At 37.4% G+C, this 26,653-nt stretch overlaps 1 protein-coding gene across 1 annotated transcript in view; it reads left to right on the forward strand.

Annotated features, from left to right (window-relative positions):
• Window positions 1–309: 309 nt before the first annotated feature.
• Window positions 310–26,653, forward strand: part of LOC150087169 (protein white-like) — a 207,307-nt gene continuing 180,963 nt past the window's right edge. Inside the window, exons 1-2 of the mRNA XM_090372390.1 lie at window positions 310–454; window positions 12,024–12,195. Coding sequence (XP_090228516.1) covers window positions 377–454; window positions 12,024–12,195 — 250 coding nt within the window. The 5' untranslated portion in view covers window positions 310–376. The remainder of the gene's footprint in view (window positions 455–12,023; window positions 12,196–26,653) is intronic.

Raw genomic sequence — 26,653 nt, forward strand, 5'->3', positions numbered from 1 at the left:
ATAACTCTCCTGATCGTTAGCAAGAATATCTGAAAAGTAGTAACAGAGTAGTCAGTATAATAACACACCAATAAAAAAAAAAAAAAAAAAAATCCATAGACCTTAAACACGCAGTTTTGAATCTATTGTGAAGGGGAACTTGATCTGTAATTCTTTGTGAACCTAATAAGAAGTGAAAGAACAAAAGAATATGAGCAGAGATAATGAGCATCTCAAGTTTCACAAATGGTTGTACAGTATTTCTGTTTCAAGTAGACCAGTCGAGATAAAGGTCGCCTTGTTGCCAGTAAATTTTATTTCGTTTTCCTGAGAGATTAAAGATTAATCTCGAAGGCTAATATAAAATATTTGGTTGATTTTCCTATGCACAGTAAACATGACCCTTGCCGGAGAAGATGAATTTTCTCTCTTACAAGAATTGGAATCCAGTCAGTCGTCACTTCCTAACAGCCAGGTGAGAAAAATTTTTAGATTTATTAGTTTTAAATGTGATAAGAAATTTAAATTCTGGTGAACTCAACTGAACTGTAACTTATTAGATCAAAACATATTTATTTATTTATTAGTGGCAACAATGTTAACCCATAACTAGAAAATAAAGAATGTTTCCCAAAAATGATCCTAAAGTGTGTGGTCTAAAATGTTGGGTTTTTTTTTTTTTTTTTTTTTTAACTTAAAAAAAAAAAAAAAGCATTAATGCAGTTGCTTTTCCTGTACAACTGTTTCTGATGTAGTTTTGTATATCGCGGTTGCTGGTGCTCAAATACACAGAAGCAAATGAGTGCTAGCATTGTTTACATTTTAATGCCTTTACTGATATGAGCTTCATTAAAACTGTAAACGGTAAACCCTTTCCTATTTATAATTCTTGAACATCCTAGTTATTGATTTTCTTCATTTTCTTCGATTTTTGATGCCGAGATATTAGAGATTGTCATCGCTTCTTCTTCTTCTCTCAAAAAAAAAAAAATAAAAATAATAAATAAATAAATAAAAAAAATAATAATAATAAATAAATAAAAATAAATAAATATTAGTATGATGGACAAGTTCGCATGTTGAGCAGACTGAAAAACCTGGAATAACTTAGGTAAAAACCATATGCAGTATTCTCCTCTTAAGATCGTGCAAGAGTACATTATTACTAAAAAAATAAAAAAATAATAAAAAATAATTTTATAAATTTAAATAGCAGTTAAACTGAATTAATTTGAATTAGAAATAAAAAGTTATAACAACGTAAGAGTAAGCTTGAGGAATGTACAGAGGAGACTGAAGAAAATCCCAGATGAAAAATAAATGCTTTCTCACGTAGTTAAAGTGATTGAACAAAAACAATCACAAAAGCAAAAGGGTTATAAATACCTTAAGTTGAAGTAAATACGATAGAGCTGAAGGAATGTATAGACTTAACTTTGTAAGAGGTAACGTTGTTGACCAGAATAAGTTTACGACATCAAGGAACGCAATACAAGCGACATCACTTCATTGACCCGTCACCCTTCTCTAGTATAGGTATGGTTCCTTTGTCGCACAAGGAAAAATTAGACGTAGCTGAACGCATAGCACGCGTTCCTTGAGTGGACTGGAGTTCAAACCCGTGACTACTAAATACGATAAATATTTGTATTGACGATTTATTGTAAACTCTACTGACTTGGTTGTCGTGCCGGAGTATAAACCGAAAATTTATTTTAGATACGATTGATACAGGCAGGAAAATTGAATGAAACAATTTGCGATATATAAGTAGAAATTTTGGCCGGAGAAAGGAGAGGAAGAATGGCAAAGCGAAAGCGAGATTTTTGGATCGGCAGTGCGGGTCGAGAAAGGAGTATAAAATAGTGCCATAAAATTTAGTGTGTGTGTTGGCAATCGGCCGGTTGATCGGTCATCCAAGAAAAAAAAAAATTACATGTTGCAATTCTGAGGATAAATAAATTCCTTTAAGAAACTGCACTTGTAGTCCAAGGTTCATCTTGAATAAGCCAGGCAATCAAAGTATAGGGCATGAAACAATCAGAGCCTATAACAGATTCCAGCTAGAAAAAAAGAAAAAAGAGCATCATAGTAGTGTCAGGCGTCAGTGTTTGTTTACATTTTGCAATGTTCTTTACGTTCTGTTCTTTTCAGAATTTTTTTTTTTTTTTTTTTTTTTCTTAATTTATGTACGTGCCTCCATGTTAAAATGGAAAAAGACTGTTCTTACTGCTGAACAAACTCTTCATCTCATTAACTTAAACGAAAAAGGTGCAACATTTCATTTCATGAAATTATCAAAATTTCACACGAAAAAGGTGCAATATTCCATGAAAAATACATGGAACAAAATAGAGCCGCCGATATCGTTGACAAGATGGTACAGTAGTTCTAAATTTACGTGCTGGAAGATAAATCAACAGAAAAAGTGAACTTCATTATTTTTCTTTTTCAGAAAATATATTTGTATTAAATTTTATGTGAAACTTTATCACTATGTAGCATACTTTCATATTTTATACAGTATTCATGAGTACAGTATATAAATAAAATTCCTTTTATGACACATATACAAAGTTTTTATTTTTTTATTTATTTTTTATTCATTTTTGCCTTTTATTTCCTGTTTCCGGATAATCGGGAGTCAACTAAAACTCACGAGATAAACTGCTCCACCTGGGCTGAGAGTTAGCGTCATCTTCTCGTCTCGACATTATTTTTGAATAAGATAAGGAATTGTTTGTTTTAGTTATGTAATTAAGCTTTGCTAAAATATAACAAAACAGCTGAATTGCCCTCGAAACTTACTTCACAATTCGCATGTTTAAATCATGAGTGGAGAAATTAAAATATGAGAAAAGTAAAACTTACGAGTAACATGTTTTAAAGCTACTGCCTGTTACCATTAGTATATTTTACATTAAACTGGGTTATTTTTAAAGTAGTTTTTTTTTTTTTTTAGAGCATTAGCAACTAAGGCCATATTGCTCGGGGGATATGCGGTGGTCATTCCCAACCCTTTCCGCATCCTCCATATTTGGTGGCTCAAGGGCTCGAACCGTGGTCTAATCATGAAGCGTGTGCTATGCACTGATACTCCTGCCCACCTGACTACGAAGGTGCCTTTAAAGTAGTGTACAGAGAGATACAAAGGTAAACGGTGAGATAATAAATAGGAAAGATATTGAAGGATAGAGAGCAGAAAAAAATAATTATACTGTATTTTTCGGATCATAGACGCATTTTTTATCCGGGAAAATGTTGCCTAAAATTCTCTGCATCTTATGTTCCGAACATATTGTATCCTAGATGAAGACAGTGTATACTAGATGAAGTAGTGGTGGAGATTTATTATTTTTTTTTTTTTTAGATTACACTATATACTGCAGGGGTAACTAACCCTGCGGCACACGTACCGTGCGCAGCTCTTGTTAGTGGCACACCTACTAATTTGGGAAAAAAAAGTAATAATAAATATATAATATAAAAAATTTGAAATCAATGTAAAGTCTAAATTCCACTTTTACGGCCAAAAAATTAATAATTCCGATTTCAAAGAGATGGGAACCCTCATTCCATATTTAGCGCTTTTTAGCATTAATTTAACGCAGTTGGGACGTTAATTAATATTTGTCCATACAGAATCATTGCATCAGTTCTGTATCGACAAATATTAATGAGTCACGATGGATAGAGAACAACATCTCTTAAAGTAGCCCATGTCAGCATTAGTAGAGGCATATGATGCAAGAAAGCAAGCTTATGCAGCATCAGCCAAAAAAAAAAAAAAACCCTTCCACTTCACCCCTCCGTTCGTTGGAAATACCTGTCCAGCTGAGCCTTAAATTTATTTAGGCTATCAAGTTCCACAACAAGGCTATCAAGTTCCACATACAGAAACCAACTACCCGCTGCCTAAAGGCAAATTTCCGCACATCTATCCTACATCTGTCTTTCTTCAATTTGAATTTATGCCTCTCAGGTGATTATTCTGAGCAAGACTCAGTGTCCCATCAGCATTGAGCATGCTCAAACCATTCAAGGCTTTGTACACCTCTATCAGATCACCTCGCCGGTGCCTAGTCTCCAGACACTATAATTTGCAAAACTTAAGCCTTTCTTTGTAAGAGCAACCCTTCGTTCCGTTCACTAACGTTATTACCCTTCTCTACACTCGTTCCAGCACCTCTATATCCTTCTTGAAATGAGGCCTCCAGACCTGTATACAGTACTCAAGGTGCGGCCTGACTATTGCCTTATACAAGGGAATAATCACCTCCCTGTTCCTGCTAGAAAAATTCCTGTATATCATTGATAAGACACCATGAGCTACTCTTGCAGCCCGTCTGCACTGCTCAGAGAACTTCATATCTGCCTGCACAGATACCCCCAGGTCCTTTTCATTCTCTACCACTGTCAGTGTAGTACCACAGAGTTGATACGTTGCTTTGGGGTTGCTGTTTCCCATATGTAGTACTTTACATTTGTCAATGTTAAACTTCATTTGCCACCTCTCAGCCCATCTGCTCAACCTTTCCAGATCCTGTTGCAGCAGCAGAGCGTCAGTAGCGTCCTTAACAACCCTGCCAACCTTTGTATCGTCTGCAAACTTGGACATTAAGCTTGATATACCATCATCAATATTATTTATAAATACAGAAAACAACAATGGACCCAACACTGAACCCTGAGGGACTCCACTAATAACATTAGTCCACGATGAGCAGTGTCCATTAATTACCACTCTCTGTCTTCTGCCACTCAACCATCCTTTTATCCATAGCAACAATTTGCCACCAAATGCCACACTGCTCCAATTTGTGTAGTAGTCTTCCATGTGCAACAGTATCAAAAGTCTTTCTAAGATCCAAATATATAATATCAAAGTTATTCCCTGCATCCAATTCTTTTGTGACTACATCATAGTATCCAATCAAATTGGTCAGGCAAGACCTTCCCTTAACAAAACCATGTTGTGTCTGAGTTATAACTGAATTCTGGTCAAGATGATCCCTGCAGTGCTACTTTAACCAGTGCTTCCATTAATTTTCCTGGAACATAAGTTAAACTCACAGGTCTATAATTACTTGTGTCAGCCTTTGATCCTCTTTGTGAATTGGGGTTACATTTGCACATCTTCAGTCTGTGGGTACCTCCCCTGAGTCCAAGCAAGGTCTCATAATTATGGCTAACGGATTGCTTACTTCCTTTGCTGCCTCCTTTAATATAACTGGATAGATCCCATCCACCCCAGGTGCCTTTCTTGTATTTATCTTTAACAATTTCTCCTCCACTTTACTCTCAATTATTACAAGATCATCTAGCTCACTGCCAGTATTTACTTCATCTATGGCATTCCCCTTCCTGAATAACTCCTCATGTGTGAATGTAGATGCAAAATATTGATTTAGTTTGTTCATGATCCTGCTCGGATCATGAACAGTTGAACCATCGATATCAAGTGGACCAATCTGATTCATCCCCTTCCTTCTAGAGTTTACATAAGTAAAGAACTCCTTGCTGATTTTCTTTGCATGCCTTGCCAAAGATTTCTCATAATCTGCCTTCGCCTGCTTAACCTCCTCAGTAACACGGTTACAGATCAACTTATATCTATCATAGGCTTCTGTGTCACATGTTAATTTATATGTATTCCATGCATTTTTCTTCTCTGCCATATGTCTCATTAGTTCATCTGACATCCATTTAGGCCTGAACCTCGAACAATATTTCTTAGTTGGTATGTAAAGCCTAGTAGCTTCCAAGATGAGTTCTTTGAATGCTTCCCATTTTGAGTTTGCTGTTGGTAACATCATCAGTTGGTCCCACCGTATAGAAATTAAATACTGTCTCAGACCACTGTAGTCACCTTTACGAAAGCAATAACCCTTCCCTTTACCCCTGATGGTAGTTACATCCTTGAGTAAATCCCACTTCAGCACACTGTGATCACTGCCACCTAGTGGTTCCTGTATCTGCAGATTCTTAATGCATAAAGAATCACTACTGATAATCAAATCAAGAGTATTGCTCCTGAACATGCTGATTTAGAAAACAATCATCCAATAAATCCACAAAAGCCTTGCTAGCGTGTGAGTGACCAACCCACAAATTCCAGTCAATATCTGGGAAATTAAAATCCCCCATTATAAGACTCTCTGGTTTACTGGCCCACTCTATTTTCCTGTACAGTTTCTTATTAGCATTAGCATTAGTAGAGGCATTTGATGCAAGAAAGCAAGCTTATGCAGCATCAGCCAAAAAAAAAAAAAAAAAAAACCCACTTCCACTTCACCCCTCTGTTCGTTCAAAATACCTGTCCAGCTGAGCCTTAAACTTATTTAGGCTATCAACCTCCACTACAAGGGATGGAAGTCTGTTCCACCAACCAACCACCCACTGGCTAAAGGCAAATTTCCGCACGTATATCCTACATCTGTCTTTCCTCAATTTGAATTTATGCCCTCTCAGGTGATTATTCTGAGCTAGAGGAAGAATCCCATCAACATTGAGCATGCTCAAACCATTCAAGGCTTTATACACCTCTATCAGATCACCTCGCTGGTGCCTAGTCTCCAGACACTGTAATTTGCAAAACTTAAGCCTTTCTTCGTAAGAGCACCCTTTTGTTCCATTCACTAATCTTGTTGCCCTTCTCTGTACTCGTTCCAGCAGCTCTACATCCTTCTTGAAATGAGGCCTCCAGACCTGTATACAGTACTCTAGGTGTGGCCTGACCATTGCCTTATACAAGGGAATAATCACCTCCTTATCCCTGCTGGAAAAATTCCTGTATATCATTGACGATACTCCATGAGCTACTCTTGCAGCCCATCTGCACTGCTCGGAGAACTTCATATCTGCCTTATTATACTCATCAGAGTCATTAGGCCTATAGCACACCCCTACTCCCAATTTTGATCTCCCAGTGCTTATGTCACACCAAACTGACTCGACACTGCACTGTCCAGCGATGTCGACTGGCTTCACTTCCTTGGATTTTATGTGTTTCTTAACTAATAACATAACCCCTTCTCCCTTCCTATTCTGTCTATCCTTTCTGTAGACGTTGTACTCCCCAAATTCCAGTTCTGCATTACTTATATCTGTGTGACATCACGTCTCTGATATCCCAACAATATCCGCCTTTGATGCTTTGAGCAATACCTCAAATTCATCAAATTTATTTACCAAACTCCTAGCCTTGGTGTATACGCAAGTATACATGCAAGTATACATAGGATGAAAAACATACAATGAAAAACATCATTGCTTTTACATAATTTTTGTTATATGAATCATAAGTAACATTCTGTTGTTTTGGAGAAAAGTGCTTATTTCATTGTATATTTACCCATAAGGCATAAAAGTAAATTTTTCTGCAATTAATAGTTTTATATGTGTATTGTTATTACTTATATTCTTTCAGTTATTTCTAAAACTTTAGCTGCTAGTAGAGATAAAGAGATCAAACAACCTAAAAATGAGGTGATACAATTTTTTTAAGCACCACTGTAAATTATGATCCGAATGTTGATGACAGTTCAGTCATATTAGAAACATTGATAGAAAAGACATTCAGTAACTGAAAGTTTTCTAATAGAAATGGAGAAAATATATAATGGGATTATGACTCTCTATCTCTACCAGCAAATATTCAATAAATCATGGATAGGACACCATGGGCCTTTCTTGCAACCTGTCTACAATGCTCGGAGAACTTCATGTCTGATTGAATTGTAACACCCAAGTCCCTTTCCTCCAATACTGGCTTTAGTTCAACTCCCAGTGTATAAGTTATTTTTGGTTAACGTTCTCCAGGTGTAATACCTTACACTTTGTTGGATTAAAGCATAGCTGCCATTTTTTGGATCACCCCTGAAGTTTATCTAAGTCACTCAGAAGACGCTCTGCTTGGTAGTGATCATTAATTACTCTACTAATCTTTACATCATCTGCAAATTTAGACATCACACCCTCTATCCCTTCATTTATATCATTCATAAAAATCAAAAACAACAGTGGTCATAATACTGATCCTTGGGAAACCCCACTTCTTACATCACCCCAATCTGAGGAATAACCATTTATCACAATCCTCTGTCTTCTGCCCTCAAGCCATCTAGCTGTCCATCTAAGGATTTTCCCTGTGATTCCAACCTGTTCCAGCCTATAAAGTAACTGCTCATGTGAGACTGAGTCAAATGCTTTGCTGAAATCCAAATAAACAATGTTGAAATTATTCCCTAAATCCAGTTCATGAAATTATTCCCTAAATCTAGTTCCTGTCAAAATAGCTAACCAGATTTATTAAACATGATTTTCTCTTTATAAAACCATGCTGAGTATCCTTCAGAATTCCATTTCTAGCTAAATGATCCCGAATTCCACCCTTGATCATTGCCTCCATGATTTTCCCTACTACTGAAGTTAGACTGACCGGTTAGTAATTTCCCACTTCACTCTTAGAACTGCCCTTATAGAGATACATTGGCACTTTTCCAATCCAACAAAATCACTCCTGAGTCCAGTGATGCTCTCATAATTAGCCTCAATGGTTCAATGCACTCGCTGCCTCCTTTAAGATTACAGGGTATATGCCATCAAGCCCAAGAGTCTTACTGGCCTGTAGACTTGAAAGTTTTTTCATTAAATAATTGTGAAATTTCAATATCATTAATTAAATATTTTTCAACTTTGCTCCTATAATTTCTCTTAGACATAAAGGGTTTTTCTTCTATAAATATGGATGCAAAGTAACTGTTTTGAGTTTATCTGCAACATCAACTGGGGTATCTAATATAATCCCACATCCATTCCATAAGGGTCCGATCTGGTTTGGCCTTCTCTTTGCATTTATATATGTGAAGAATTCCTTATCCCCACTCTTTGCCAATGATTTCTCATAATCTGCTTTTGCTAACCTAACCTTTTCTGTGGCACTATTACAGATCACTTTGTGACTTCAGTACTTTTTTATTGCCTGTAACTTTTCCATGCTATCTTTTTCTGCTCAAGTAATCTGGCAATTTCATTATTCATCCAACTTGGAATTCTCCTCGTAGAGTATTTTTTTTAATGGTATATATACATTCAAGGCTTCTGTGATTAATGTTTTGAAGGTATATCATAATTCAATTGTATTCGCTCTCTGTCCGATATTTACCCAGTTAATAGAAGTTATGTAGCACCTTAAGGCATCATAATTTCCTCTTTTTGAAATTATAATCCATTCCTTTGCCTTTAACTACTGCTACCTGTCTCTTCATCGTCCACTCTAGAACTCCATAATCACTTCCTGCTACTGGTTCCTGTACTGTCAGCCCTATTATGTCTTCTGGTTCATGGGTGACAATGGGGTCTAGAATATTCTTTTCCCTAGTACATTCCTTGATATGTTGGTATAAATAAAAATCATCTAGTTGAATTAAAACTTTTGTCTCTCGTTGAGTTTCCTACCCATTTGTTCCAATCAATTAGAGGGAAATTAAAATCACCTATAATGAGATATTCATGCTTACTTGCCCATTCCATTCGCACGTAGAGGCACTCATCATAATCTTCACAATCACCTGGCCTGTAGATTACTCCCACTCACATCATACCTTTGCTTCCAACTATCTCACACCATACAAATTCTATACTAGCATGTGAAACGTCTGAATCCAGAAAAGCTTTTGTTGCACTCAGGCTGCTTTTAATAAGAAGCATGACCCCATCACCCCTTCTGTCAGCCCTATCCTTCCTAATACATTGTACATACCGTACTGAAACTCATCATCCCCTATTTCTGGGTGGCACCATGTTTCCAGTGGTACTATTATGTCAGCGCTACTTGTCCTAACCAGCAGTTCGAATTCACTCATTTTATTGACGACTCTTCTGACGTTACTGTATAAACAATTAAGGCTTAGTGTTCTTGTATAGTTATTTTAGCTCAAAAATTTTAGCTTAAAAATTATTTAAGCTCGCTTCACTGGCTTTAGCTACCCGCTCATTTGAAACATTTCTGCCCTCAGAACATCTTGCTAATATGTTCTATTGTAGTGACAAACAAGAACCCTTGAGGTATATGTAAGCATTACTTTAACCAATATTATCAGATAAACACATATCTATATTACCCTTGTTCCCCCAAACTAGCAATTTCCCTGAAGCTTTAAGGTATCTTCAATGATAACTGGCAAAAATTCTTGCACTGCCTTTGTTTAAATGTATGTAGTCTCTACAAAGCCGGTTCCTTCTACCTACAAGTGCGGGTCAAGCTGATAAAAATTTCCCACCAAAAGGCTTGCAGAGTCCTTCAAGTCTTGAGTTGATCCACAAGGTTTTCAGCATATAATCCGTCCAATCGTGTTTGGGCAGAATTATAGATACATAGACATTGTGACCTAACTCGTGGCATTTCTTCAGCACGATCCTATATTTTTCTAACAAATCATCAGATCATGTGTGCTTCATCATTAGTCTCCACATGAATATAATAATATTCTCTTTACTCCCCTTAAAATCTGACAGTCTCTTGGTGACATCATTAATTGTTGCTCCTGGCAGACAACATACCATGGTTCAAGTCCACCTATCCTTATTACAAAAAATATTTCCCATTTCCCCTGACAATGGAATCTCCTAATAGAACTAAGTCCTTTTGAACCAGAGCAGTTTGCACTTGGTCAATTCTGTTCTGGTGCCTGAATTGAAAGTACATGAAGAGTAGGAATTGTCTGGGGTTGAATTAACCCCACATGACTAACACAGGGTAAAATGGACCTTGACGTAATGAATGTTTGCAAAGCCACCCATCTTCTATCCACCTAGTTTGCAACACTTGGAAAAACTGTAATTGAAACAATTTTTGATCATCTTATCCAATATTAAATCAAAATTAATTAAGCATAAAATTGTAAAATTCTCCATTTTCAACCAATTTCTGGTATTTTTATCTACAAAAAAACATATTGGCTTACTTTGCCCATGATTGACTTACCTACTGTCATGATTTTTGTGATACCCACATAGAGGATTAAATGATTTTATAAATTTGAAAAAAGATGAGAATAATAGTTACATGTTTGTATTTTAAGTCTAGCAGGAAATTACCAAGTCTTGTGCGGACTGTGTACAAAAGAAATTTGGCAGCCATCTTGGAAAAGACAGCTGATATTTTTACAATGTTTTTTTTTTTTTTATTTCACCCCAGGAGAATAGTTTTGTTTCATAGAAAATAACAAGTATAAAACACATAACATTTTCTGTTTTCAAAATTTTCATTAAAAGGAATTACATTTAATAAATATTGCAATCCATTAAAAGGGCAAACATTGACATATTCTAAGTAGAATTTGGAAAAACCAAAAACATTTTTCAGAAATATAAAGGAAAATGTGGGAACCATCAGAAAAAATGCCACTGTTTTTTTTAACTGTTCAGTTAATAATTACTGCTTTCCCTGCCCAAAAAAAAAAAAGTACTGCACACCATTGATTAAATCAAAACAATTGTGAAGAAATTGTTTGATGTGAGTTTCTATGAAATATATGAAATTAGAGCTTCCAAATTCAGAGGAATTATTACTTTAGAGAATTTATTGGAACATTGAATCCACAAAAACACATATATAATCATCCTTACCATACATGTGTTTTTGTGGCCAGCAGGATTAAAACTGCTTAGTTATGGTTTTAAAGGTGCCTCCGTAGCCAGATGGGAAGGAGCAGCAGTGCGTAGCACACGCTTCTTGATTAGACCGGGGTTCGAGCCCGTCACCACCAAATACGGAGGATGCGGAAAGGTCAGGGAATGACCACCACATATCCCGGAGCAATACTATGGCCTTAGTTGCTAATGCTCCTAAAAACCAAATAACAAACAACAAAAATTATGGTTTTAATGCTTGCAGCAGAACAAAATTTGCCTTCCCAGTGAGTTATTTATCATTTCTTAAATTTTTACTTATGCATTTTTAAAAACTAAATTTTGTCTATATATAAGTTGTTTCTGTTAATTTTCTTGTGAAATGAAGATTTGATGTATTTTATTTTCAGTTGAATGACTTTGACACAAATGAACGATTTTATAACACTTGGATAACTAGAAATGAAGGAATAGATTTAACATGGAAGAGTCTTATTGTCACACTAAAAGATACCAAACATTCATTTTGGCAACGAAAGAAATCTGCAAAAGTACCTAAGCCAAGAAGTCTTTTGTCAGAAGGTAAATATTCACTCTGATTATTAATTGTTGTAGCAAGCAAACTCTGAAGGTATAAAAGTATGTGTAATGCTAAAAGTTCATTATATACCAGCTATCTGAACCTGGAGGAATCTGCCAAACTTCAGGTGTTAATACTTAAATATAGTGATTAGACCGGGGTTTGAGCCCGTGAGCCACCAAATACGGAGGATGCGGAAAGGTCAGGGAATGACCACTGCATATCCCCGGAGCAATATGGCCTTAGTTGCTAATGCTCCTAAAAACCAAATAACAACAACAACATCTCTTTCTTACCTTCTTGGTGATTCCCTTCTACTTCTGACTCTCTCTCTTGCCGACTGGGCAAGCCAGGTGGGTAAAGTGCCAGCCTGGCAACCCAAAGGCCATGGGTTTGAATCCCACCTCAGGTTGGGATCAGAGTAAATGCAAAAACTTTGGGAAGTGCATTATGGCCACAGAAGCCAATGCGCCAATAACTAACAAAAAAAAAAAAATAATAATAATAACTCTCTCTTGGGGTAATATGGGAAATTTTTTTTTTTTGGCTGTTGCAGCATAAGCCTCAGGCTTCCTTGCGCCATATGGCTAATAATAATAATAATAATAATAATAATAATAATAAATGATTTTAAGCAAAGTTCACATCAACATGAATGTGAAATCACACCGGTATGAAGACATGTCAGTTTTAAGAAAACACCAGAATACTGTATTAAACATATATTTTAGAATTAGAATTTCCAAATTTTAAGTTTTAAATCAATTATTTTAAGAAATTAACTTCAATAAAGTTCTTATAATAGTTGTTTATTAACATCTGCCTTTTACTTGGATACACATTTCTGCAAATTGTAATAATGTTTGTTATTCTTTCAATCATTATCTGGTTATTTCAGAGGCTCACATCTGGTGAGTATGGGCTTGGCACACCCAGGGTCCTGAACTGGATATCATCATTCTTCTCTTCTCTCTCTCTCTCTCTCTCTCTCTCTCTCTCTCTCTCTCTCTGGGTAATTCAGAAATTTTTTTTTTGGCTGGTGCAGCATAAGCCTCAGGCTTCCTTGCACCAAATGGCTAATAATAATAATAATTTCAAATGTAGTCTGCAGCATTTAATATTCTCTGACACAGTATATTCCAATCACTCATTTCTTGCATGTACACGAATACTTTTATGTTACCAAAGATGCAGTAGATTGAAATGTTAAGATGAGGAGATTTAACTGGACAAAAATAAAGACCACCCTGACTAGTCCAGCAGTTGGGATAGTGACTGTTCAGATAATATCCCCAGGGGCTCACATCAGGTGAGTATGGGTTTGGCCCACCCAGGGTCCTGAGCTGGAGCTGGATATCATCATTCTTCTCTTTCTTTCTTGGTGATTCCTTTCTACTTCTGACTCTCTCTCTCTCTCTCTCTCATGCACACACGCACACACGCGCACACACACGCGCACGCGCACACACACACACACACACACACACACACACACACACACACACACACACACACACACACACACACACACACACACACACACACACACAGGGTAACTTGGGAATTTTTTTTTGGCTGGTGCAGCATAAGCCTCAGGCTTCCTTACACCATATGGCTAATAATAATAATAATAATAATTGTAAACTTGTGAGAAAAAACTGCAGTTGTATGCCATTTCTCCATCATGATGGAAGTACAAACATCACCTCATCAGTAAAGTATCAAAAGATAATATGACAATAGAAAAGATATTATTGAATATGTATGTTCCAATTAATTGGTTCATAACAGCTCCACTTCAGTTGTTCTGTGAGGATTACCGCCAGCCCATGTATACCTATTATGAGTATTATTAACTCTGTCTTGAGTTAAATGTCATTTCATTTAATTCAAGTAGTAGTAGAGGCATGTGATGCAAGAAAGCAAGCATATAAGCTTATATAGCATCAGCCAAAAAAAAGACCATTCCCTCTAAAAGTTTGTCCAGTTCCTTCTTGAATTTATTTAAGCTATCAATTTCCGCAACGGCAGATGGAAGTTTGTTCCAGCAATTAACCACCCGCTGGCTAAAGGCAAAGTTCCACACATCTATTTTACAACTGTCTTTCCTCAATTTGAATTGAGGTTCATAATCAGATTATGAACCTTAGGTTCATAATCTGAGCAAGCGAAAGAATCCCATCAGAATTCAGTGTGCTCAACCCATTCAAGGCCTTATACACCTCAATCAGATCACCTCAGAGGTGCCTAGTGTCCAGCCACTGCAATTTGCAGAACTTAAGCCTCTCTTGGTAAGAGGACCCCTTCATTCCCCTCACCAATCTTGTTGCCCTTCTCTGTACATTCTCAAGAAAATCTACATCCTTCCTAAAATGAGGCCTCCAGACCTGTACACAGTACTCAAGGCGTGGCCCGACCATTGCCTTATGCAAAGGGATAATCACCTCCTTTTCCCTGCTAGCAAAAATTCCTGTATATCATTGACAATACCCCATGACCTGTTCTTACAGTCTGTCTGCATTGCTCAGAAAACTTCATATCTAACTGCACAATTACTTAAGCCGACCGGGCTAGCCGGGTGGGTTAGGTACCTGCCTAGCAACCCAAAGGTTGCGGGTTCGAATCCCGCCTTGGGCTTGGATCAAAGTACTGCAAAAACCTTGGGAGGTGCATTATGGCCACAGAAGCCGATGCGCCAACAACTACCAAAAAAAAAAAAAAAAAAAAAAAAAAAAAAGCACAATTACTTCCAGATCTTTTTCATTTTCTACTACACTAAGTGTAGTACCACACAGTTGGTAAGTACCTCTGGGGTTACTTCTACCCATATGCAGTACTTTGCATTTGTCAACGTTAAACTTCAGTTGCCTCTTCTCAGCCCATCTGCCCAAATTTTATAGATCCTGTTGCAGTAGCACACTGCCATTACTGATTACCGAAGTGAACTGATTGAGATGTATAATCCCTTGAATGGGTTGAGCACACTGAATTCTGATGGGATTTTTCCACTTGCTCAGATTACAAACCTAAGGGTGCATAAATTCAAATTGAGGAAAGACAGTTGTAGAATTGATGTGCAAAAATTTGTCTTTAGCCAGCAGGTGGTTAATTGCTGGAACAAACTTCCAGAAAATTAACTGCAACAATCAATCAATTTCTGGAACAAGCTTCCAGCAAGTTGATAGCTTAAATAAATTCAAGGAGGAACTGGGCAAACTTTTAGAGGGAATGGTTGTGTGAATTTTTTTTTTTAATTTAATTTAATTTTTTTTTTTTTTTGGCTGATGCTACATAAGCTCATATGCTTTTTTTCTTGCATCACATGCCACTATTACTATTACTCCAAAGTGTGCAGATATTCACTGAGACTTGTTCCAGGACTGTGTTGTAGTGCTCAAAACATATTATTTTGAATTTTATGATTAATACTATGTTCAGATGTAACACCAATTGATCCAGTTTCTTGCATGATGTGTATTGATAAAAACTTGCTAATTAAGGACTTTACAAAATAACTGGATAAGAGTACAACAGCAAAGCTCTTCAACAGCAGCTTTCATGTGACCATTATAAAAACTATGAATGGATGCCAGCATCCTCCTGAACTTCATTTGAAAACTTAGCTGGTATGTTTTCAGTAAAAGCACAGTTAACTATTGGGTTAATATTTTCTGCTAGAATGAAAATGATAACAATTGATGGTATGGATTAGTAAATTTTACCTATACTGAATTATTCAGCAAAACATGTCTCAAAATTTTATTTTATTTACAAAACATGTTATTATTGTATTAATTGTTATCATCATTAGCATTAAAAATATTAGGGTAAAAAATTAACACCCTGAGCAGAGTTTTCTTGGAATATCTTAAGTGGAACTTTGCTTCCAATATCATTTTTGAATGCTAAATCAGGTCCAGGCACGACTCTAGTTTTTTATCCTGTTGTTGTTGTAGATCTGTGTGAAGCTCTAAAATAAATTTAAAAAATCCTCCTCTAAAGGTATCAATATATAAAATTAGCATAGTGCTGTACAACAGATATGTGAAGCTGTAATGAGGGTGGAGTATTTGGATCTTATACTCCAGATGCACAATAACAGGGCTGCAAAAACATAGGATTTAAAAATAATATATGAGATTTATGTAGAGGTGTGACTCCCTCAAGTCTGACCCAGTGTTTTCAAGTTTAAATATGATATGTTTGAGCTCTGGACTTTTTTGTAATTTCCCTGTGGCCTAGAATAGTAGAATAAAATAAAAATTTTCTTTCCATTTTGAGGTGACTGTGGTATTGTTGTAGGTATTACAGTCAAAGCTCTATATAACGACCCCCCAAGGGAATGAGAAAAACGCTTGTTATATTGGAAGGACGTTATATCGATCATTCATAAAATTACCATTAGCATTATCAGAGGCATATGATGCAAGAAAGCAAGCTTATACAGCATTAACCTGTAATGAGCCTGAATGGTCCCATTACAAAATCTTCCCACTACCAAAATACAAAAATATTAAAAGCAACAAGGATGTTAGATCAATATCATTTTCATCCTCTGTCCTAAACTACTGGAATGATCTGTCCTTTCAATAATTGGCCCCCAACTGCCAAGCGAGTGACTGTAGCAATTTCTGAGCTATTTTGAAAGCGATTTACTTAAAGGAGTGGTTGATTATAGTATAGCGTTATTTTTGTAAAGTTATTTAATTTTGCTCTTCTAAAGTAAAGAAGTTAGCTCACTTGACAAAAACGCAAGACACTTTTCTTTTTGTATATAGGACTAACTTATTAACACACTAACAACTAATCATCCCTTATTACTTAGTCACTGGTGGCACTGCTCCTGCCACCATGTGATGGGGCTATAAACCTGAGAGAAGAAATCCACTCTCCCAGGGCTAAAAGGAACAATGATGGACAACACAAAACAGTCCAGCTGCGTATCTTTCGATCCAGAGCTAGATAGGCATGACCCATAGGCAGATCATGATGACTTAAACACATCCCATGCCAAGAGACAAAAAAAAAAAAAGGACCGGATTATTCTGCTTCTCTCTTTTTAATATTACATTCCTCCACAGACCAACCACTGAATAAGCTATCTCCATTTTTGATCCAGAAACATCTTGAAAATGCAGCTGGCCCTCCAAAAATGGTTCGCCTCCACTAATAAATCTGGAGATTTATTAGTGGAGATGAATGAACACAGAGATGCTGAGAGACTTGAAAATTTCTACCTTTGGTGGAATTCCACCACGAATTAAACAACCAAAACGTAGTCCATGCGAAAAGAATTTTTATCAAAAAAGATGGAGAGCCTGTTCCTACTTGGACAGTCATGCTAATGTTTAAAATACCATTTCTCCCCACAATTATAAAAGCTGGATACCCCAGATGCCATGTTCGACCATACATTCCCAATCCGGTATGGTGCTTCAAGTGCCAAAAATTTGGTCATTCGCAAGTGTGCAGAGGTGTAGTCACTTGTGCTTCTTGTGGTTCAAAAGAACACACACACACACACACACGCACGCACACACACACACACACACACACACACACACACACACACACACACACACACTGACTAACAATAAAACTCAAAACTGTCCTGACTGTCATGGCAATCATTCTGCCTTCTCTAAAGACTGCAAGTAATGGAAACGAATAGAGCTTAAGGTGTCACGTCGAGAATCAAAGAAACACTTTGCATTTCCAACTAAATTATCTACATATGTGACAGTTACCCAATGACTATGCTCAGTATCAACTCGAACTGACTGCTCAGTCCCTCCAAATATCTCTATATCTGGTTGGGTGAAATCAGTACTTTCTTCATCAAAGGAATAATCTCCCTCCAGATATGCAACTCAAGGAGTAAATACACCGGTAACAATACCTCCAGATAAGAATCCCAATCAGCAACCTAAAGAACAAATCAAGAGCTCTGAAAGAACTGATAGATACAAATTGAGATCTGATACCACGGACATGAGTGAGAAACCAGGCAAAGATAATACAGTTCTTGAAATTCTCCCAGAAGGTGACATTAACACAGGCAGACCAGTTTTCTCAAAGAAGGAAAAAGCAAAAATAGAGAGGCATAAGCAAACTACCTCACGGAAGTTAACGGACACCAGTTAAAACCAAACAATGGGTACAGTTATTCAGTGGAATGTTGTGGGCTCCGTGCTAACTTAGATGACTTTTACAATCTCCTAAGTAAATATAAACCTGTTGTAGTATGCATTCAAGAAACCAATCTCAAAAATACAATATCTACGACAATTGAACATTACACTATATATAGAAAAGATAGAAGGTCCTCTAATTCAGTTCATGGAGGAGTAGCAGTCATAGTGAATTCTGTAGTTCCCTCTAGACCTGTCCCCATGCAAACATCTTTAGAGGCAGTTGCAGTTCGTGTCATCATTGGTATAACAGTAACATTAGTCTTGTTGTATCTATTGCAATTTGTTATTTGTTATTTGGTTTTAGGAGCATTAGCAACTAATGCCATATTGCTCTGGGAATATGTGGTGGTCATTCCCTGACCTTTCCGCATCCTCTATATTGACCTATACCATCCTCCTGACAGGTCTAGTTCCCTCTAGACCTGTCTCCATGCAAACATCTTTAGAGGCAGTTGCAGTTCGTGTCATCATTGGTATAACAGTAACATTAGTTTTGTTGTATCTATCGCTATTTGTTATTTGGTTTTTAGGAGCATTAGCAACTAAGGTCATATTGCTCTGGGGATATACGGTGGTCATTCTCTGACCTTTCTGCCTCCTCCGTATTTGGTGGTTACGGGCTCAAACCCTGGTCTAATCAAGAAGCGTGTGCTATGCACTGCTGCTCCTGCCCACCTGGCTATGTAGGCGTAGTATCTATCGCCAAACCATATATACACTCTTGCTGATTTAGATGATATAGTAAGGCAAATACCTGCTCCCTTTTGTATTATGAATGACTGGAATGGCCATCACCCCTATGGGGTTCTTGACTCTAGAGGACAGATAATAGAAAAATTTTTAGATAAACATAATCTAACTATTCTAAACACACATACATACATTCACTATCTGGCTCACATTCAGCTGTTGATCTTTCAGTATGCTCTCCACCTATATTTCCTATCATAGACTGGACTGTTATTGATAACCCTCATGGTAGTGATCACTTTACTATAATCTGTACTTTCAGTTCAAGTTTTCCTCCCAAGAGCGATATTAGGACAACCGGGAAATTTAACCAGGAAATAGCTCAAATAGATACTTCTGTCATTACAACCCTCACAATTTATTCTGCAGTCAGCTACATTAGATAACTACCATATCAGGGGTAAAGGGAGGGGTTTTTGCTTTCGTAAAGGTGATTATGGTGGTCTGAGACAGTATTTAAATTCTATATGGTGGGACCAACTGATAATGTTACCAACAGAAAATTCAAAATGGGAATCATTCAAAGAAATAATCTTGGAAGCTACTAGGCTTTTCATACCAACTAAGAAATATTGTTCAAGATTTAGGCCTAAATGGATGTCAGATGAACTAATTAGACATGTGGCAGAGCAGAAAAATGCATGGGATACATATAAATTAACAGGTGACACAGAAGCCTATGATAGATATAAGCTGGTCTGTAACCAAGTCACAAAGGAGGTTAGACAGGCAAAGGTAGAATACGAGAAATCTTTGGCAAAGGATGCAAAGAAAATCAGCAAAGAGTTTTTTACTTATGTAAACTGTAGAAGGACCAATCAAGTGGACCAATCAGATTGGTCCACTTGATATGGATGGTTCAACTGTTGATGATCCTGCTCAGGTAGCTAACAAACTAAATGAATATTTTGCATCTACATTCACACGTGAGGAGTTATTCAGGGAGGGGAATGCCAGAAGTGTATTAAACTCTGACAGTAAGTTAGATAATCTTGTGATAATTTTGGTTGAATTTGAAAGTATCTGCAATTCTGCCCAGACACAATAGGAGGGAGTATATAATGAGAGCCTTGTCGATCAATTCAGCCCTGGAGAGATTGTGCAAAGCTCAAGGGGTAGAATTTTTTCAGCCTGGTCTGTGCTTGTTAACAGGAGAGACTGCTTCTACAGGGATGGGATACACTTAAATAGAAAGGATGCAAGAATATTTGCTAATCCCATCGAGGCAGAGTTAGGTGGGTCGGAAAACTGCTAGCTTGAGGGGGTACACGGACTAATAGATTAACAGTAGCCACTTGCAGAGGTGAAAGTGATTCTTGCACTGCTTCTATTTAAATTCGATTGAGCAGCAGCCTGGAAAGCAAGTTAATGGGAATTTCCAGGACTGCTAGGAGTCATAGTGGAATAAGTAAATACATGGGATGTATTAGTGTAACTAAGAGTAGAAACAGGTGCATGTATACTTGCATGTGCACCAATGCTAGGAGTATAGTTAATAAATTTGATGGTAGAATAATTGCCTGAGAGGGCATAAATTGAAATTGAGGAAAGGCAGTTGTAGGATAGATGTGCAGAAGTTTGCCTTTAGCCAGCAGATGGTTGATTGCTGGAACAAACTTCCATCTGACATTGTAGAAGTTGGTAGCTTAAACAGATTCAAGGCAGAATTAGACAAACATTTGGAGCAAGTGGATGAGTGAAATGAGAAGGGGGGCATGTGTTTTTTTTTTTTTATTTTTTTGGCTGATGCTATATAAGCTTGCTTTCTTGCATCATGTGCCCTTGCTAATACTAATTACACAAAAAATATTGAAAGCATCTGAATCTGTTATTCTGAAATCATCATCCAAAATCTTGCTTTATCCAAAAATATGGTGGAATGAAACATGCAACAGTGCTAAAAAAGAAAGGAATAAATACTGGAATCTGTTTTGAAAACATTCAACCACAGCCAACCTCCTAGAGTTTAAGAGAGCCAGAGCTAAAGCTCACCATATAGGACAAGAGAGTAAAAAAGAAGCATGGGCACATTATGCTACCTCCATAAACAGATTCACAGATACTTCTATAATCTGGAAAAAAATCAAACAAATTAATGGTAAATACTCGCAAACAACTTCTCCTATTCTACTTGTAAAAGGGAAGGAAATTTCTGAACTTGTAGAAATTGCCAATACCTTAGGTACTTCGTTCGAAACACTTTCAGCTGTTGTCACATATGAACAAATATTTCATTTGTTAAAATCACAGACAAAAAAGTACAAACTAAATTTTAATAGCATTAGCATTAGCATTAGTAGAGGCATTTGATGCAAGAAAGCAAGCTTATGCAGCATCAGCCAAAAAAAAAAAAAAAAAAACCCACTTCCACTTCACCCCTCTGTTCGTTCAAAATACCTGTCCAGCTGAGCCTTAAACTTATTTAGGCTATCAACCTCCACCACAAGGGATGGAAGTCTGTTCCACCAACCAACCACCCGCTGGCTAAAGGCAAATTTCCGCACGTCTATCCTACATCTGTCTTTCCTCAATTTGAATTTATGCCCTCTCAGGTGATTTTTCTGAGCTAGAGGAAGAATCCCATCAGCATTGAGCATGCTTAAACCATTCAAGGCTTTATACACCTCTATCAGATCACCTCGCTGGTGCCTAGTCTCCAGACACTGTAATTTGCAAAACTTAAGCCTTTCTTCGTAAGAGCACCCCTTTGTTCCATTCACTAATCTTGTTGCCCTTCTCTGTACTCGTTCCAGCAGCTCTACATCCTTCTTGAAATGAGGCCTCCAGACCTGTATACAGTACTCTAGGAGTGGCCTGACCATTGCCTTATACAATGGAATAATCACCTCCTTATCCCTGCTGGAAAAATTCCTGTATATCATTGACAATACTCCATGAGCTACTCTTGCAGCCCGTCTGCACTGCTCAGAGAACTTCATATCTCCCTGCACAACCACCCCCAAGTCCCTTTCATTCTCTACCACTGTCAGTGTAGTACCACAGAGTTGATACGTTGCTCTGGGGTTGCTGTTTCCCATGTGTAGTACTTTACATTTGTCAATGTTAAACTTCATTTGCCACCTCTTAGCCCATCTGCTCAACCTTTCCAGATCCTGTTGCAGCAGCATAGTGTCAGTAGTGTCCTTGACAACCCTGCCAACCTTTGTATCGTCCGCAAACTTGGACATTAAGCCCGATATACCATCATCAATATCATTTATAAATACAGAAAACAATAATGGACCCAACACTGAGCCCTGAGGGACTCCACTAATAACATCAGTTCACGATGAGCAGTGTCCATTGATTACCACTCTCTGTCTTCTCCCCCTCAACCACCCCTTTATCCATAGCAGCAATTTGCCTCCAATGTCACACTGCTCCAATTTGTGTAGCAGTCTTCCATGTGCAACAGTATCAAAAGCCTTTCTAAGATCCAAGTATATAATATCAAAGTTATTCCCTGCATCCAGTTCTTTTGTGACTGCATCATAGTATCCAATCAAGTTGGTCAGGCAAGACCTCCCCTTAACAAAACCATGCTGTGTCTGAGCTATAACTGAAGTCTTGTCTAAATGATCCTGCAGTGCTTCTTTAACCAGTGCCTCCATTAATTTTCCTGGAACAGAAGTTAAGCTCACAGGTCTATAATTACTTGTGTCAACCTTTGATCCTCCTTTGTGAATTGGGGTCACATTTGCACATTTCCAGTCTATGGGTACCTCCCCTGAGTCCAAGGAAGCTCTCATAATTATGGCTAAGGGTTTGCTTAATACTGCCATCCTACATTCGTATAACCTATTTCTAATCATGATTGAATTGCACAATACGCTTGCATGAGTAATGAATAGTGCTCCAGGCCCTGATGGAATTTATTACACCATGATCTATCATTTAAGTGAGGATTCGTTAACTGCCCTCTTACAACTGTATAACAAAATTTTCTTAGAGGAGTATTAACCTGCTAGCTGGTGCCATTCTTATATGCTAGCCTTCCTGAAATCAGGAAAAGAGCACACAGATCCCAGAAATTACCATCTTATTTCTCTAACTAGTTGTCTGGGAAAAACATTGCGAAAAATAGTTAACGCTAGACTGACATGGTTTCTAGAAACAGAAAACATTCTAAGTCCAAACCGGTATGGTTTTCGGAGAAGAAGATCTATGCTTGATCTCATTATCAAAGCAGAAACAAATATCCGGAACACTTTCCTCAGAAATGAGCACCTAGTCATGATATGCATTGACATCGAGAAAGCCTTTGATACAACTTGGCAATATGAGATTCTTCAGGACTTTCATTAAGAACTTTCTAGACAGTAGATTGTTTCAGGTCCAATTCCATTCTTCATTGTCTTGAGCATATGTACAAGAAGAGGGAGTTCCCTGAGGCTCAGTGTTGAGTGCCACACTCTTTACCATTAGGATTGATGCTATAACTAAGTGTATATATTTTGCGACGATAGCTTTCCCAGATTCAGACATTTCACATGCTAGTATAGAGTCTGTATGGTGTGAGATACTTGGAAACAAAGGTACAATGCGAGTAGGCGTAATCTACAGACCAGGTGATTGTGAAGACTATGACAAAAGCCTCTACATGCAAATGGAATGGGCAAGTAAGCCAAGTCAATGCCTTATTATGGGTGATTTCAATTTGCCTCTAATTGATTGGAGTAAATGGGAAGGAAACTCGACATGGGGAACAAAATTTTTAAATCAACTAGATGACTGTTATTTGTATCAACATGTCAGGGAAAGTACTAGAGAAAAGAATATCCTAGACCTCATCATCACACACGAATCAGATGACATAACAGGGCTGACAGTAGAGGAACCAGTAGCAGGAAGTGATCACGGAGTTCTACGGTGGATGATGACGAGAGAGGTAGCAGAAGTAAAAGGCAAAGGAATGGGTTTTAATTTCAGAAAAGGAAATTACGATGCCTTAAGGTACTACATGGCCTCTATTAACTGGGTAGATATCGCGCAGAGAATGAATACAATTGAACTGTAGTACGCTTTTAAAACATTAATCACAGATGCCTTGAATGCGTATATACCATTAAAAAAATACTCCACGAGAAGGGTTCCAAGTTGGATGAATAGTGAAGTTGCCACATTACTTGAGCAGAAAAAGGTGGCATGGAAACGTTACAGAGCAATAAAAAGTACTGAAGCCTATAACAGCTACAAGGTGATGTGTAATAGAGCCACAGAAAAGGTTCGACAGGCAAAGGCAGTTTATGAGAAATCACTAGCAAACAGAGCAAAGAGGGGGGATAAAGAATTCTTCACATATATAAATGCCAAGAAGAGCAGGACAAACCAGATCGGACCTTTACGTAACTGAAAGGGGATAGTAATAAATACACCAGCTGCCGTTGCAGATGAACTCAACAGTTATTTTGCATCGATATTTACAAATGAAAAGCCTTTTGTGGCAATGGGAAATTGTGGGAGCGAAGTTAAAAAATATGTAATTAATGATATTGAAATTTCGCAAGATTATTTAATGAAAAAACTTTCAAGCCTACAGACTAGTAAGGCTCCTGGAGTTGATGGAATATACCCTATAATCTTGAGAGAGGCGGCAAGCGAGTGCATTGAACCACTGAGGCTGGTTATGCGAGCATCACTAGACTCTGGGGAGATTCCCTTGGATTGGAAAAGTGCAAATGTATCTCCCATACATAAGGGTGGCTCTAAAAGTGAAGTGGGAAATTATTGACCTGTCAGTCTGACTTCAGTAGTAGGGAAAATCATGGAGGCATTGATCAAGGGTGGAATTCAGGATCATTTGGATCGAATTGAAATTCTCAAGGATACTCAGCATGGTTTTGTAAAGGGAAAATCATGTTTAACAAATCTGGTTCGCTATTTCGAAAGGGTCACTCACGAGCTGGATTTAGGGAATAATTTCGACATTGTTTATTTAGATTTCAGCAAAGCTTTTGACTCAGTCCCACATGAGCGGTTGCTTTATAAGCTGGAACAGGTTGGAATCACTGGGAAAATCCTTAGATGGATAGAAGGATGGCTTCAGGGCAGGAGGCAGAGGGTTGTGATAAATGGCTATTCCTCAGATTGGGTTGATGTAAGAAGTGGGGTTCCCCAAGGATCAGTATTAGGACCACTGTTTAATTTTCATAAACGACATTGATGAAGGGATAGAGGGCGTGATGTCTAAATTTGCAGATGATGTTAAAATTGGTAGAGTAGTTAATGATCACTGTCAAGCTGAGCTTCTTCAGAGAGACCTAGATAGACTTCAAGAATGGTCAGAAAAATGGCAGCTGTGCTTTAATCCAACAAAGTGTAAGGTATTACACCTGGGAAACAGTAATCCCAAAATAACTTATTCACTTGGTGGAGTTCAACTAAACCCAGTACTGGAGGAAAGGGACTTGGGTGTTACGATATGGTCAGACATGAAATTCTCTGAGCATTGTAAACAGGTTGCAAGGAAGGCCCATGGTGTCCTATCGATGATCTATCGAACTTTTGCAAGTAGAGATAGGGACGTGATAATCCCATTATATAAGGCCTATGTTAGACCACACTTGGAATACTGTGTTCAAGTATGGAGACCGCACCTAAAGAAAGACATCGAGCTTCTTGAAAGGGTGCAAAGAAGGGTAACTCGCCTGGTGAGATCAAAAGGGCGTCCTTATGAAGAAAGACTTCGAATAAGTGGGTTGCAGAGTTTGGAAACTAGACACCTTAGAGGAGATTTGATTGAGGTGTTTAAGGCTCTGAGAGGCATCAGTAAAATGAATGAGGACAAAATTTTCAAGATTATAAATGATGCTAGAACTAGGGGACATAAATTCAAGTTACGCGGGGAAATGTTTAGATTGGACTGCAGGAAGTTTTATTTTAGCCAGCGAGTTATAAATTACTGGAATAAGTTGCCTTCATGGGTGGTAGAGGCCGACAGTTTGGGGAAATTCAAAGGTCATCTGGATAGTACTTTCGGGTAAGGGAAGCGCATAGGATGATAGGATTAATTTCCTTTTTATTTAATTTTTAATTTCATTTTATTATTTTTATTTATTTATTAATTATTATTATTTATTTATTTAATTTTTGTTTTTATCATTGTTTTGTTCGGATTTATTTATTTATTTTTTTTTTGGCTGGTGCAGCATAAGCCATAGGCTTTCTTGCACCATACGGCCATTACTAATACTACTACTACTAGTATACCTGATACAGTTGATGCATACCTATATGCTGACGATCTTGCCATCTCATGTCATTCTCAAAATGTGCAACTAATTGAAAGACAAATACAAGGCACCATTAACAAAATAGTCTCTTGGGCCAAAAACAACGGATATCGACTTTCTAAACCAAAAACAACTGCCGTACACATTTCTCACAAACGTTCTTCACATCCTGATCCAGACCTTCTGTTAGATTCTCATCATATTACTTTCCACCATAGTATTAGATTCCTTGGTGTAATACTTGATAAAAAATTAAACTTCCTGGAGCATATAAAACATATTCA

Source organism: Mastigoproctus giganteus, chromosome 4 (genome assembly GCF_048544385.1).
Source record: "Mastigoproctus giganteus isolate SK-2022 chromosome 4, ASM4854438v1, whole genome shotgun sequence".
Classification (NCBI taxonomy): domain Eukaryota; kingdom Metazoa; phylum Arthropoda; class Arachnida; order Uropygi; family Thelyphonidae; genus Mastigoproctus; species Mastigoproctus giganteus.